The sequence below is a fragment of the Eriocheir sinensis genome, chromosome 40 (genome assembly GCF_024679095.1).
Source record: "Eriocheir sinensis breed Jianghai 21 chromosome 40, ASM2467909v1, whole genome shotgun sequence".
Lineage (NCBI taxonomy): Eukaryota > Metazoa > Arthropoda > Malacostraca > Decapoda > Varunidae > Eriocheir > Eriocheir sinensis.
In genome coordinates, this window is record NC_066548.1 from 8194069 (window position 1) to 8210972 (window position 16904).

Below are 16904 nucleotides of genomic sequence, written 5' to 3' on the forward strand. Positions count from 1 at the left end.
TAAAAGAAGTAATGCATTAGTTGTAGTCAAAGATTCTGGTTCCCATTCCCTTTATCTGATTATTTCTTTCTTCTATTCCAAACACCCCGGCACGCGCAGCAAATAATACAAGCATGCCATCGCCACATACAAGACCTTTAGTGTGTTTTTGCTCGTCGGTGTTTGGGGCGTCTGGTCTGCGATACACTTGCCAAGCTCCTCACTGGCGGATCTGTCATACCATCACTAAGGGAAGGGCGCTCCAGATAACTCATTAACCCCTGCCATCGCCACGAGTCCTTCAGGAGAGAATATGCAGGGACATAATGAGGCCGGCCATGAAAAACTCTCATAAGACGGTTAACGAAACTTTGGAGGCCAGAAGAATGGACACCAAAACAAAAAGAAAGAAAAGGAAAGGAAAGAAAAAAGAAAGGATCAAGTACGAGCAAACATCCCTGACGTTTAATAAAGAACAGACAAAAATCTGCGAAGGTCATGAACACAATGGACAAGGCGGAGTGTCTTTCGGGAGCCAAGGAGCAATATAAAAAGCTCATAACGCCCCATGAAATTTGAGTGACAGCGTGAGTGCATCGACGTGGGTGTGTATTTATTTGTTCCTGGAGAAGACACGAGGTGGGGAGGGGGGGGGGTAAGAAAAGTGTGCTAGTGAGAAAGAAGGATGAGGGGAAGGAAGGGGGAGGAGAAAGCAAAGGGATGGGAAGCAAGGTAAAGGCGAAGGAAGTGGGAGATGAAGAAAGGGGAGAGGGGGAAGAATGGGTAAGGGAGAAGAAGGAAAGCAAAGGGGAGGTGAAGGAAGAGTAAGGGAGACAGTGGAGGAAAGGAAAGCAATGAGAGGTAAAGGAAAAGTAAGGGGAAAGAAGGAGGGGAAGCAAAGGGGATGTGAAGGAAGTTGAGGGGGGGAAAAAAGGAAAAGGAAGCAAGGGGGAAGAGAAGGAAGGGTAAGGGAAATGAAGAGGGAAGCGACGCACAATGGGGGGTTCGAGAAAAGTGAGGGGAAAGAGGAGGGAAGGGAAGCAAGGGGGAAGAGAGGAAAGGTCAGGGGAAAAAGAAGAGGAAGAAAGAGATTAACACACAAGCACTATACACTGAAACCAATAGGAGAATGTAGTTGTTGTTGTTTTTGTTGTTGTTGTTGTTGTTGTTTGACAGCAAGAAAAACGGCATGAAATTGGCTGCCAGAAAACCTCTCAAAATATCAAATTCTGAATCCAACGTTAACACTACAAATCTAAGGAAACAAAGACAAGAAAATCGATAAAGTATCCTTCTAAACACGTTATCAAAAGGCCTCTCAAAACAATAAATACTAAATGCTACATCAACATCATAAATCTAAGGAGTCGCTGACCAAAAAAGAGTAAATATCCATCCAAATATATTATCACAAGACCTTTTAAAACACCAAATCCTGACTGCTGCGTAAACATTATGAATCAAAGGAACAGAGGACAAAAAAAGGTACAAAGTTGCCGTCCAAATAAATTAAATAACAACCCAAATAAATTAAATAAAATCCCAACAAAATAAAATCACATCAGCCATTAGGGGAGCCGTGGCACATTACATCCAGCCCCCACAAGGTCAGGCCAGAGAGTGCTCGCTGCTACCCTTGACCTATGCGAATAAATCCTCGGTGTGGAGTGCGACGCAAATGTCAGGAGCGGCAACACCGAGACTTTTCTTGCGACCCTCGAGTGGCAGAGTGTGAGTGACGGAGATACGGAGAGAGCGAGAGAGATGGAGAGGGAGAAAGAGATGGACACGAAGAGGAAGTGGGGTCAACGGAAAGGACAGAAAAGGAGAGTTAAAAGGAGATGGGATAAGAAATGAGAGGAAAGGGGAATGGAGAAGGAGAGGAAAGGAGAGAAAGGAAAGGAGGAGAGGAAAGGAAACGAAAGGAAAGGAGATAGGATAAGAAAGGAGAGGAAAGGGGAATGGAGAAGGAGAGGAAAGGAGAGGAAAGAAAACGAAAGGAAAGGAGATAGGATAAGAAAGGAGAGGAAAGGGGATGGGACAAGGAGAGGAAAGGAGAGAAAGGAAAGGAGGAGAGGAAAGGAAACGGAAGGAAAGGAGATAGAATAAGAAAGGAGAGGAAAGATGATGAGATACAGGAGGCGGGGAAAAGATAAGACAGAAGAGAAAGGAAAGGAGAGAAGAGAAAAAGGAGATGAAACGAGAAAATAAGAGAGGAGGAAAGAGGTTTAATTGGAAGAATCGATGAAGGCTAAAAACGAGAAAAAAGATACGTATTAATAGGAAACCAGGAACCAAAAGTGGAAAGAGAAAATGGGAAGGAAGGACAATAGACTATGCATGACAGACAGACCACAAACAGAAAGACACATGGAAAGACAGACAGACAAACAGCAAGGTTCAAGCCGACTGAACTGGAAGGTAAAGAAGAAGGAAAAGGGAAGGAAAATGTGGCTGGTAGTAGGACTGAACTATTCCAATTTAATACCACGTACACACACACACACACACACACACACACACACACACACACACACACACACACACACACACTGACGGACGTGTATGAGAGAGACGGTCTGATTGGAAAGCCAGGTCTTCCCTTCCAGTAATTAAGGAGCGCTCAGTGGCTAGCAGCGATTGGCAAGGACCAGACTTGATTACTTCTTGACACACCTGTTCCCGCCACCCTTCCTGGAAACTGCTGCTGAACGGCCTAAAGTGGCGGGGTGTAGCAGTCTCGTCGTTTGCGTGGGTGTCTACGTAGGAGGGGAAGTGAAAGAGCTACAGAGAGCGTTGAGGGAGGAAACGATCTGGCTGTGGGGTGCTCAATAGCCTGTCGCTTGGTATCTTTCAATTATAACGTCTACGAGCTCCTGGAAAGGCTTTTGTACACTTAGTTCTAACGACCAAAGAGGACACGTTCTATTAGCAGCGATCATAACATTGCTATTATGCTGTGATGGCGTTGACATGCTTCTCAGTAATCAACTTTCTGTTAAATTCATCACCATCAACGTCATCATCATATCTGACGCAGGAGTATTCCATCCTCCTCCAGCAGACGTTCTAATTTCATCTCTGAAGTTTTCTGACCCATAATTTCTAGGGTGCCACGCTGTTACTTTCGATGGCCGACTGTTATCAGCTCTACTCACAACGGAGAGGTCTCAGGTTCGATTTCCGGGCGGAGTGGAGACGAACGGGCAGTCTTCCTTCATCTGTGCCCCCTGTCTACCAAGCAGTCAATGGGCCCCGGGTGTAAGTCGTGGGTTTTGTCCCGCCTCCCGAGCGTGCGTGGGTCCGATGTGGAGTTTCAGCCGTACCCAAAATTCCGTCACCTGAGCTCCAGACTCATTACGGAAGGATAATGGCGGGTGATCACGAGTCCAGCGCGTGATCAGACCATGGCGAGTGGCACACACACACACACACAGACACACACACACACACACACACACACACACACACACACACACACACACACGTCTGGCTGATTGGCGTATACCACCTGTTGCTTTTATAACCTTACCATGTCTGTTTCATCACTCTAATCGTCTTCAGAATACCTTCACTCTATAAGGAAATTATATATACGTCTTCATATTACAACCAATCTATACGTCTTCATATTACAACCAATCTATATGTCTTCATATTACAACCAATCTATACGTCTTCATATTACAACCAATCTATATGTCTTCATATTACAACCAATCTATACGTCTTCATATTACAACCAATCTATACGTCTTCATATTACAACCAATCTACCTACAAATAAACCAGAGTCCCGGGATAAGCCAAACCAATCACCAGGATAGGATCACCAGCAACCACCACCACCACGCACCGCCGCCTAAACACCAGCGATACAGCCACCGTGAAAAGGAAGACAGATCACTCCAACACCTCCTCGCGGGGAAGAAAAAGCCGGGCCCAAAATTCCTCCGAGAAAACCTCCCGGAAAGATAAGAAGACCCGCGCCGCACACCTTACACGAAGGAGGTCTAATCCATCTTAGAGGCGATGGGTGGCTTCTCCTACCCACCCTACCTGCCTCCCAATACCTGCCTGCCCACCTGTCTATCTACCTCCTTCGCATCCTTCCTTCCCATCTCCTCGCTTTCTCCCAACTTGTTCAGGACCTACCTTACTGTCTTCCACCTTCCCTTCCCTTTTCTATGTTACCTTATTACTTATCCTTACTCCCTACCTTATATATCTCCTTACCTTCCTACTCCCCTTATCTCCCCAAATCTGTTCTCATTCCCTACCTTACTGTCCTCTGTTCCTCCTTCCCTTCCCTTTTCTGTGTTATCTGCCTGCCTATCCTCACTCCCTGATTCATCTCCCTCCTCCCTATCCCTCCTTCCACCCTCCTCCTCTTCTTCCAACTTGTTAACGCCCTACCCTACTGTCTATCTCTTTCCCTTCCCTTTCCTCTATTACCTGCCTACCTATCAAGTGCCTACCTATCCCCATTTCCTGCCTATCTATCTACCTTCTCCCTATTTTTCCTCCTCCCTCTCCTCCTTTTCCTCAACTTGTTCTCATTCCCTACTTCACTGTTTTCCTCCTTCCCTTTTCTATGTTGGCTCCAGGGACTTTCTTTTTTACAGCAAAGGAGACAGTTCAAGGGCGTATATTCACTCTCACTTGCTAGAGAAATACTGCAAAAGGGATGATAATGATGATGATGATGATGATGATGAGTACGCTGAGAACAATGAAAAAAAAAACACCGCCATGAGACTGAGAGAAACGCGTGTAGAGAAACAAACAGGACAGTCACCCATTTTATGAACTAATGTAATTATAACGAGTGTAATTACAGCCTGCCTCTGAGTGTGTGTGTGTGTGTGTGTGTGTGTGTGTGTGTGTGTGTGTGTGTGTGTGTGTGTGTGTGTGTGTGTGTGTGTGTGTGTGTGTGTGTGTGTGTGTGTGTGTTTTGGAGGGGGGTCTTCATCTTCGCCCTCCTTCACACGCTGCCTCTGGGGTTAAATGAGGAGGAGGAGGAGGAGGAGGAGGAGGAGGAGGAGGCAAATATATGTAAAAGGCAAAAGGAAAAGGAAAAAATCACAGAGAGAGAGAGAGAGAGAGAGAGAGAGAGAGAGAGAGATACAAGCCCCCACCCCCCTTAAGCTTACCTGCCGCCTGGAGATAGCGCCCACCTGTCACTCACCTTCCTCCACCTCTCCCTCCCTCCCTTTATTCCTTCCGCGCCTTCTTCCTTTCCTTCTCTGCATAAGTCTCTCTCTCTCTCTCTCTCTCTCTCTCTCTCTCTCACACACACACTCACACTCACACTCATACCCACACCCACACCCACACCCACACCCACACTCACACTCACACTCACGCTCTCACTCTCATCCTCCCTATCTCTCTACCTAACAAGAACCATTAAACCCAGAAAGCAACTTAACCCTTACTAATCGCATTCAAATTCACTCACTACCGCATTTCACCAAGCCAGAGGAAGAGAAGGAGGAGGAGGAGGAGGAAGAGGAAGCTGGAGGAGGAGGAAGAGGAGAAGGTTGTGTTGAGCGGTGTCAAGGAAGGTTTGCCTGGGTGACACTTGCCCTTTCGCGAGCACACACACACACACACGCACACACAAAGACACGCGAGCTTGGTGAGGATTCTACAACTCTTGGTGGCCGGCGAGAAATGCCACTGAGGTTCTCGGTTTAAAATCCCTTCATTGTCCCTTTACCGTGTGTGTGTTTGTGATGAGATTATTGAGGTGAGGAGTACAAAAAGAAAGGTGTGGGGGGGGGGGGTGAAAGGGGGGTTACAGGTAGGAGAGGTAAGAGATGGAGATGAAAATTGGTGAGGCAAGTAGAGCCAGGAAATGATGGGAAAGAAGATGAAAGGAAAGGATAGAAAATAAAAGAAGAAAGGAAAGGAGAAGCGAGGAGAGGAGAGGAGAGGAGAGGAAGGGAAGGGAAAGGAAAAGAAAGGAGAGAGGAGAGACAAGGTAAGAGAAAAAAAGGAAAGAAAATGCAATGAAAGGAAAAAAAGTAAAGTACTGAAAGGGAAAGAACGGAAAGGAAAAAAAGAGGAAAGCAAAGACATTCAGGTGAAAAGTGGGAGGAAAGCACGGAGAAGAAAGGAAAAGAAAATATGAAAAGAAAAATTCTAAGGCACATGAAAAGAAGACTAGTGTGTGGGAGGAAAGGAGAAAAACAATAAAAAAGTGAGTGAAATGTCCCACTCAACACCTTTCCCTGCGCTGTCACCACTAAGCCCGCGGCTTAATGCAGTCTTGGCGGCGCGGAGCTGCTGAGTGCCTCGACAACACAACGGAAGGGATTAAAGGCTAGAGGGGAATGATAACCAAAGAAATAATAATGAAAAAAAGGAAGGAGAGATGGATGGAGGAAGGGAGGGAGGGGAGGGAAGGGAAGGGAAGGGAAGGGAAGGGAAGGGAAGGGAAGGGAAGGGAAGGGAGGGAGGGAGGGAAGGCAGGAAGGTATGTTTGTTCACTCAGCTCAAGTTTTCATAGCCGAAAAGTGGCAGGTTAATAAAGAATGTGTGCACTTGAAAAAATACTAGGAAAACAAACGAATATACACACACACACACACACACACACACACACACACACACACACACACACACACACAGACGCAGCCACTCACGCCGTAATCTCCGCCGCTAACACTGTCACCATCAGGCGCCGGACGCAGCCTTGCACCGCTATGGGGATAGGCAGCACCGTAATTTCCATCCGAATACCTCAAAGACACCTAGTTCACGCACGCGCACTCACACACACACACACACACACACACACGCATACGCACACAACCCCCCCCCCCCCCCCCACACACACACACTATTACATCGATGCGTACAAGCAGTAAAAGTAACCTAACCTAACCTATCCACATGGTACATTCGTCCTTTAATATCCATATAATCATGCCGAATTACAGTACATATAAAAATGCAAGCATACATATATACATGCATACATACATACATACATACATATATACACACGCGTATGCAAACAAAAATTTACACCTCTACACTAACAATGGTACATGTGTAGAAGCAATTAAATGTATGTTCATTCTATAGCAATACATAATAACTCTCTCTCTCTCTCTCTCTCTCTCTCTCTCTCTCTCTCTCTCTCTCTCTCTCCCCCTTCGTATACAATTGAAACACCGACATCCATTGACTTACGGGGAAAGGTTGGGGAGAGGGGATTGGAGAGAGGGGAGAAGGGGAAGGGGTGTGAGAGGTGGTCTGCTTGGGGGGAGCGGGGTGCCTAGCGGGTGGGCGAGGCGGCGTGAGCATCGCAGCGGTGCCGGGGATAAAGGGATGACGTGGGCGGTCGAGAGTGAGGGAACAAATAACATTCTCTCCAATACTATAAGACACCTAACCCTGGACATTTTTCTCCTCTTCTCCGCAGGTTGGTTACTTCTGCGTCAGGCCGGCAGCAGGAGCCTCTTAAAAGCCTTCGTTCAGCCCCGAGGAACCCTGACCAGAGACGGACGCGGGTCTGGCCACTTCCTACCGCCGACACTGTTCTGAGGCGCATAAGTGAGTGAGGCCGACGACGTTTTGCTGCCATGTTTCTACTTTGGAGACTGGCGACTGACTGATTAAGTGTAGCCGGGAGGCGTGCGTCGAGACTGCCTTTGTCAGGCTGGTGATGCCCTTGACTGTTGTCCGACTCCTCGTTACAGTTGCATCATGAAGGGTAAAAATACTATCTAAGTGACTTGGTGTTACGGTGAACTGTGACGGACTCTAGCCTCCGTGAAGACTGTGTTCCACCTGGACCAGCCTCGCTCTTCTCAACCTCCTCCACCAGAATATAATGTCCATGTTGGTGCGACGAGGAACCATGTGTCACCGCAACTCGACGCGCCGCCTGCAGCGCAAGAACCAGCAGCAGAGGGCCGCGCTGCAGTTGCAGGGGCGGCCGGGCTCTGCTAAGGCCCGCTCCCCTGGCTCGGCCATCCCGCAGCCACAGACCCCCGCGGGCGGTCCCTCCACCTCCAAGGGGGTGACGCCCTCCACCAGCAGGGGTAAGTGTGGGCTGCTGGATGGCTTCCCTTCATTTTTGTCTGCAGTTCTGCTTCACGAACTTCAACCTCTAAACTTTCTCTTACTGATTTCCTTTCAGTGAGAGTTTTCCGTCGGCCTTCATGCTTATTTTTCCACGCGAGTCTACAGCAGGTGAGCGGCATTCAAAGTGGCTTTACTCATGTTGACGCGCGGCCTCTCTGGCACACGCGGAGGGAGCACAGAAACCCTGACTTGATAAAATCATTAAAAACTGTTACTTAATTATTAATGATGATAATAACACTAATAATAATAATAATAATAATGAAGATTATGAAAATAGTAATAACAGCAATAATAATTCAAGCATATATACATACCAACAAACATATACATACATACAAGAACACATGCATTTGCATATATCCACATTACACATATCCACGCAAACTGTCACATTACAACCGTGCACGTATACAATTTCGTAAAGTATTTGAACGTGAATAATACGTAAAGATCGTGCGACGCAAAAATACGGAGAGCTAATACTGGACGGGAAGAAGTGCTGGGAACGTTACCCACGCAGCGAGGGTGTGTGTGTGTGTGTGTGTGTGTGTGTGTGTGTGTGTGTAATTCACCACGGCCTGATCACGTGTTGGACTCGTAATCGCCAGCAGGTACCCTCCTGACATGAGCAAGTGCTCTTTATCGTCGATCTCTGGGTACTGCCAGGACCTCACACACCACACACCCAATCCCCCTTGCTCAAGGGGGGACAGTAACCACCCCTAGTCAACGGAAAGGATCCGGCCTGAGCGGGCTCAAACCGCCGCCCTGTCAAACCGTGAAGCCTGGCAGCGCAGCGCTCTACCAGTTGCGCCACGGAGTGTGTGTGTGTGTGTGTGTGTGTGTGTGTGTGTGTGTGTGTGTGTGTGTGTGTGTGTGTGTGTGTGTGTGTGTGTGTGTGTGCTCGTCCTGTGCCTTCCTCTGACCCGCATACACCAGTCATTACCCCTTCAGTGTCATTTTCAATATAAATTTCAATTGGACAATAACTAACAGCCCTTAATAAAACAACTTTTCTCATAATCAGCAAGCGCCCTCACTACAGAAGTGACTGAAACACACACCTGGCGCCTTACATCACTCCAAAGAACTTTCTCAATAATCAATTGTTCCAACTAAACTATGACGACTGACAGACTTCAAAATCCCTGGGATGACCCCAAGGTCGAGACCCCACACTGAACAGGAAAGGAGGTAGCTCAGGGTAAAAAAAAAAAAGGAGGGGGGGGAACAAGAGTCCGTTGGCGTTGCTCCTAAAAGTGGGTAGGAAAGGTTCCAATACAGAAGCCAGAATCATTAGCAGAGCCGTCTTCTTAAGCTACGTTCACACTGTACTGACTCTGGGCCACGACAACACAGCGACTCGGGGTATACGAGGTCTTGGGTGTGAAATATTGATGTGTAAGGGTTGCACATGGTCGGAAAGAGGTCTACAAACGATCGCCGGATGCTGATTCGGCACAATGTGAAGGGGGCCTAAAAATCGCTGGGTTGTCGTGGCCCAGAGTCGGCACAGTGTGAACGGGGTCCTACTTTCCTCTGGACCCATTCATCCCGCAAAGTAAAGGCATTCTTACATCACTTCATCAACACTGGCTCTAACAAAACATACTATTTTCTAACAATCAAGCCTTCTAACCAAATCAGCGACATTCTCCGGTCAGTATTATAGACCTTCTTTTCTTTTTCTTTTTCATGACTTCGAGCGTTTGACATACAACACTTGCCCTGTATCTAATGTGCAGGACCTTAACCCAAGCGCTAAGTAATGTTAATGAGTCTCCCTCGCCAACACTAGCTCAGCGTTCCCATTACTGTCCCACTTAAGTGCCACCAACATGACCCCCGGGACCCATGCGCCGACCTGGACGTCTTTACCCCACTAGCTAAGGTCCCTCCGTCCCTCTCGCCAATACTAACTCGTCTCTTATCGCATCCTTTTCATTACTGTCCCCCTTGAGTACCACTATCATGACCCCCGAGACCAATGCACCGACCTCGACGTCTTTATCCCATCAGCAAAGGTCACTCAGTCCCCCTCTAGCCGATACTATCTACTCTCTTCTCATCGCAGCCTTTTCATTATTGCCCCACTTCAATACCAGTAAAATGGCCTCCGGGACACATAAACCCACCTGGACGCCTTGAGCCCCCTAAGTCCCGTATTCTTAGACGCTTTCGACTCTCAAAACAACTATTTTCAAAGGCCACAAAGGTCAGTCTGGTTTCCATGAGTGTCTTTCACATTCACGGTGCAGAAGCCTCGTCAAACTATCACGACTCATTAAACTACACATAGAAATACCCAAAACAACCTCTACGAAAGCCTTACGAAATATGGGCGTGTAGGCCCCGAAAGGTTTCAGAATACGGGGCAACGGTTACTCAGCCCCCCTCGCCAGTACAAACTCGTCTCTTCTCATCGCACCCTTCTCATTACTGTTCCCCTTGAGTACCGCTAACAAGAACACAGGACACGTATTCTTTATCTCTCTGCTGGTATGTGGCGCCCACTCTTGAACAGGGCAGGTTAGGTTAGGTTAGGTTACGCTAAAGTCACTAATGGTAATTTTGAGTGGGGATCACAATGAATTTCCCAGAGCACCCATTGTTAGTTTCGAAGCTACACCCAAGCGGCTTTACTCGGGGAGCACATAGCCATTGAGAGAGTGAGAATATGCGCTCCGGGACCCATACACCCACCTGGAACCCTCGCTAAGGTCCCTTCAACCCATCGCGAATGTTATATAACTCGTCTCTTCTCTCACCTCCTCATCGCCGTCCCTGAGGCTTCTACTACCTCGACCCACTCAGAGCCGAGTTCGACCTTTGCGGGAGGCTATCTGGGCGGCGGGAACTTGCGCGGACGCGGAGGAACGTCTCGCCAAGTTTTATAATGGAGAAGGGCGGACCAAACACGCAGGTACCGAGCGATTTTGGGGGTGAAATATACAAACTTTCAGCTGCACCTTCTTCTTTCCTTTCCCTCGCCTACTTCCTTTAGTTCCTTTCTTTCGGCCGGCGAGATGAAGCGATGAGATGAAGCGCGGGGGGAGGGGGGGGGGCCGTAGGGCGGTGAGGGAGGGGGGGTAGTGAGGACATCTATCTCCACTGGTGGCTCTGATAAGTCGTTGTCAAACAGAATAGAAAACAACTCTCAAGGCAGGAGGTATATTGAAATTCTCCCTCTTTCTCTTTTCTTCATCTCCTCTCTTCCCTTTACTTTTCTTTTCTCTTTCTCCTTTTCTCTTCTCTTCTCTTCTCTTCTCACTCTCCTTTCCTTTCCTCTCTCCTCTTCTCTTTTCTTTTCTTTTTCCTTTCTTTCCTTTCTTATTCTTTTTTTCATCTTTTTTCTTTCTTTCCTTCCTTCCTTCTATTTTATTTTTCTCTTCTTTTCTTAATTTTTTCTTCTCTATTCCTCGTTCTCCATTACAGGCTTTTCTCCTTCTAAACTATTCGCTTAAAGTTCAGTGTTTCGAGACCCGCATTCCTACGGAGTTCAAGGCTCCGAAAATTCCATATGAGTGACTTCGATCGCTTCCCGTGAGTGTAAATGAAATCCGGTATGACGTCCGGAATGTACTGCTGCAGGGAACTCTTTTTATCATCGGCTACTTGTTGCTGGAACGTGGTGATGTGCTTCCCTGTGGTGGTTATCCTGTCATCCATCTAAGGTCTTAATCCTACTTGTTGCTGGGACGTGGCTGATGTGCTTCCCTGTAGTGGTTATCCTGTCATCCATCTAAGGTCTTAATCCTACTTGTTGCTGGGATGTGGGTGATGTGCTTCCCTGTAGTGGTTATCCTGCCATCCATCTAAGGTCTTAATCCTACTTGTGGCTGGTACGTGGGTGATGTGCTTTCCTGTAGTGGTTATCCTGTCATCCATCTAAGGTCTTAATCCTACTTGTGGCTGGTACGTGGGTGATGTGCTTCCCTGTGGTGGTTATCCTGCCATCCATCTAAGGTCTTAATCCTACTTGTTGCTGGAACGTGGGTGATGTGCTTCCCTGTGGTGGTTATCCTTCCATCCATCTAAGGTCTTAATCCTACTTGTTGCTGGAACGTGGGTGATGTGCTTCCCTGTAGTGGTTATCCTGTCATCCATCTAAGGTCTTAATCCTATTTGTTGCTGGGACGTGGGTGATGTGCTTCCCCGTAGTGGTTATCCTGTCATCCATCTAAGGTCTTAATCCTTTTGTTGATGGAACGTGGGTGATGTGCTTCCTGTGGTGGTTATCCTGTCATCCATCTAAGGTCTTAATCCTACTTGTTGCTGGAACGTGGGTGATGTGCTTCCCTGTGGTGGTTATCCTGTCATCCATCTAAAGTCTTAATCCTACTTGTTGCTGGAACGTGGGTGATGTGCTTCTCTTTGGTAGTTATCCTGTCATCCATCTAAGGTCTTAATCGGGACAATGTGGGATAGAGAGCTGTTGGTAGTGGCGCAGGCGAATTTAATTTATAGTGGCTGCCGCGATGTATGACTCTTGCTTGGCCCATGCTGCCCCCCGGTGCTCCACTTGAACGAAATCACTGAAATTAAGGTTGAATGAAGATCGGGGCAGAATGTGGGTAATCTTCCACCATTTTTTTTTTTTTTTACAACAAAGGAGACAGCTCAAGGGCACAAAAAAAAGGAGACAATAATAAATAAAAAAAAAGCCCGCTACTCGCTGTTCCTAAAAAAAAAAAAAAATCAAAAGAGGTGCCCGAAAGAGAGGTCAATTTCGGGAGGAGATTGGTGATGGTTGAAAATCGTCAGCGTGCATAAGTGGAACGCGATCGTAGGTCCTCGGGTTCACCACTCCAGCACACTGACCATTCGACCACCGCCTCCCCCGTGCTGATGGACATGATGATTATGATGATATTACTTTAATCTGCAAGTCTGTTTTCGAGCACCATTATTTCGTGCATTCCAAAATCCCTTGTTGTAGAGATAAAAGGCCGGCGGGGATCACACGGGAGCGGGAGCATAACAGTTTTCGGCAGGCGGTTACTCGTGCTCCGCCTGTGCTTTTATTAATCATCCGCGGCAGCTAATGTGGAAAACAGGCTAATAACAGGTTAATAACAGCTCGCGGGAGACTAAGGGAGAGGCATCATAATACTCGCGAACGGCCAATGATAAGACTCATGTTGTATTATTACGGACCAAAAATAAAAGAAAAATATGACTTCATTTAATTTCCACCTTTCTCATTTTTTCTATTTCTTTTCTTATCTTATTCTCTATTTATTTCTTCTAATTAATTTTCTTTCTGTATGTATTTCCTTCCCACTTTTACCTTCACTATATCTACTTTTAACGTCTACCTTTCTCTCTATATATAATTCCTCTATTTACTGACCACATTTACCTATACCTCTAATCAATCTTCCGGTCTCCCCCGCATTCCATAATATAAGACAGAATGCGATGCTAGAAGAAAAAAGATTAGTTGCAATTAAAGAAGTCTAAAAAGAGCTCTAGTCGTAGGAAGGATGATATACAGAAAAAAGAGAAAGCTGTTGCAGAGTTAACGTGTGAAAGAAAGGATGAAAGAGTGAGCCTTCAGCTTCAACACTCTTCCTATCTCCATATTCCAATCTCCTCTTCATCTCTCTCTCTCACTCATTTTAGCTCTCTCTCCCTCCACTCTTTTCCCCCTTACCATCCATCTGCACTGCGACATTTTTTCTTTCTCCTTTTTCTTTCTCTTCCTTTTTCTTCCTCCAAATACGCGACATGGAGGAAACAGCACTGCACATATATCCCAGAGCTGTACTTCTCCTCACAGATTTTAGTTAATTGTGATGCATAAACTACTTAATAAACAACAAACACCGGAGGAAGGACTCACGATGCCCCTAAACATGGATACTGAGCTTGAGATTTTTTTTTTTACAGCAGGGGAGGAAGCTCAAAAAAAAAGAAGCTACTAAACGCTGCTCCGGCAAAAGAAAACAGAACGAAAGGCCAAAACAGACATCATTTCCGGGTGGTGAAGCGTCTTGATACTCTCCTTCACCTACTATTCCTCCCTCACCTCATATCACGGGTGCTGTCAGTAATATAACGTAGTCTTCAAGGCCAAAAATATATATAGCTTTCGTATGACCCCAAGAACATTTTTAAATAAACCCCGTGAGTGAGGGAGAGGACGCCGTGTTAAGGAGCCGAGAGCCGCTGTGAGGAGGCGGCGGAAAATGTGAGCGTAAAATATGTACCTTGGATATTGACGTCACCGGCGCTGGATGTTTATTTATTATTATCATGAAAATACCGGTGCACTCTCGGGGAAGGAGCGGATGTATTTATGTAGCTGGGAATAATATCACCCGTTGGCCTTCACCCCTACCTGCGGCTCATCCTACGCCGAGCATCAACAACATCAGCAACAACACAAAAATAACACCGCTTTTTGAGTTGTGTTCAAAGCTTGATAACGAAAGTGTGTTTGTGTTGGGGGGGGTTATGGTGTGTGTGTGTGTGTGTGTGTGTGTGTGTGTGTGTGTGTGTGTGTGTGTGTGTGTCATTCCCTCACGGTCTGATAAGGTGCTGGACTTTTGCTCGCCTGCCCTTCCCTCCCAGAAAAATCTCTTTTGATCTTGGAGTACCGATAGATGGGTGCTGCCGGAACCTCACTTTCCCCTCATCCCCCTTACTCTAGGAGGGACAGGAACCCCTCTTGTCAGCGAAAAACCTGAAAGCTACTCGAATAAAAATAATAATAATAAAATAATAATAATAATAATAATAATAATAATAATAATAATAATAATAATAATAATAATAATAATAATAATAATAATAATAATAATAATAATACATACATACATACATACATACATACATCACCATCCATGACCTCCACAGCGACCTTTTTCCTTCTCTTCCTTTTCATTTTCTTTCCCCTCTTCCTCTCTGAACTGCCTACGCCATGAAGGAATAAAAAACCTTTTAAAAATATTGCCTGACAGAGAATTAGGCAGGGAATTAAAGTGCCCATAGAAAAAGGCGTTCCATGTTACACTGAGAGGGGACGGCAGCGAGGGATTGAAAGATGGCTGTACATGAATGTCAAAGGGCGCAGGCAGCTGTCATTCAAAGTTATATCTACCAAACGTTATTTCTGTATCATGTATGTTAACTACTTTACATCTTTTTATTAGGGACGCCTGGACGAATATAGGTGCAGTAATCTATATACTTTCCTTGATCAAAGTTTTTCATCATATCTTTCCATTACTCCACTCAGCCTCTCTCACTACAAGACAATCAATATATTTTAGCAGCGTTTTCGGGTTTCAGGTAAAATGATGTTGCCAGTCAGCCGCACGTGTCCTAACCCTCTTTTCCTGGACCGCTTAATTTCCCTAATCTCCTACCTCTTCAATTTAGCCCCCTCATCACCCTGCATAAATAATCCCATCTATAAAAAAACATGAGTATTCGCCAGGTTTTATTTGTTTAACCCTCCTTTCCTGAACCAATTAGCTTCCATGATCTACTACATTTACAATTTAACTCCCTCATCACCCCGTCTCTATAACCGATCCAAACAATCAGAAATCAGTTTATTTTTTCGATGTTCAATTTGATGTCCTTTCCCAGCAGTCGCGTGTGTTCTAACCCTCCTTTCCTTAACCAATTAGCTTCCTGATCTCCTACCTTTTCAATTAACGTCCTCATCACCCTGTCTACAATCTATACAAACAAGCAATAATCGTCCACCTTTTTTTTTATGTCGGATTGGATGTTCTGTGTCCCAGCAGCCGGGCGTGGTCGACCCCCCCCCCACCCCCACACACACACACACACACTCTTGGCGCTACCTGTAAGTGCGCACACAATAATACAATCTGCCAGGAGCGTCGCATAATGCACGCACACCGGCACACTCAATTTCGACATAATTCCAGCAATAACCAGGTAAGCTTCTGAGCCCTGCCCCACCCCAAGACCAGCCCCCATAAACCCCTCCCCTGCCACCCCGCCTCGCCCCGCCCCAGTACAAGACATCCCTTAACCCGCCGCTCCCCTCCCACCCCGTCCAGCCGCAGCACCATGCCCCACGTTCCTTTACCACCCTGACGCCCCACCTGCCCCGCCCCAGAACAAGATACTCCTTAACCCCCTACAATCCTACCACCCCTCCCCGCCCCCGCACTAGACCTCCGCCCCTGCCATCCCAGACCCCCTTAACCCCCTACAACCCTATTGCCCCTCCCTACCTCAACACAACCAACCCAACCCCTTTCCTTGCCATCCCATTCCGCCCGAACACGTGACCCCCTAACCTCCTACCACCCTCACCAACCCTGCCCCGCCCCAGGACCAGACTCCTCAACCCCCTAACCAACCCGCTTCCCTCACCCACCATAGCACCAAGTCCCTAACCCCCCCTACAACCCTTCTCGTCTCTTCCCGCCGTTCCCGTCCGCCACAGGTCACCCCAGCAAACAACTTACTTAAAAAAATCAATAAAAAATAACGCCAACATGTGCGCACACAAGCTGGGCGGCCAATATTGTGAGCCGCCCGTGGCCTCCTTCAGCACACAAGAGCCCCGACGAGACACGCTTCACTGGGATGCAAATGAGACTCCCCCCATCCCATACACACACATATACAAGTTCTGCTTCAAATATTGACAATGGGTGAACAAAAAGCCTGAGGGGTGTTGCGGCTCCTGATAATAGTTGCTTCTGAGACAAAACTGTGAAGGATGAGCATCTTTTTACTGCATCAACGACGACAGAAACACCGACAAGACGAGAAGTAAAAGGTCTTGTTAATTAAGCATTCCAACTGAGAAACCACGGAGATAAGCACGC

At 46.8% G+C, this 16904-nt stretch overlaps 1 protein-coding gene across 1 annotated transcript in view; it reads left to right on the plus strand.

Annotated features, from left to right (window-relative positions):
• Nucleotides 1-7170: 7170 nt before the first annotated feature.
• The window catches only part of LOC127009314 (collagen alpha-1(XXVII) chain-like), a 47825-nt gene continuing 38091 nt past the window's right edge, over nt 7171-16904 (plus strand). Inside the window, exon 1 of the mRNA XM_050882265.1 lies at nt 7171-8036. Coding sequence (XP_050738222.1) covers nt 7826-8036 — 211 coding nt within the window. The 5' untranslated portion in view covers nt 7171-7825. The remainder of the gene's footprint in view (nt 8037-16904) is intronic.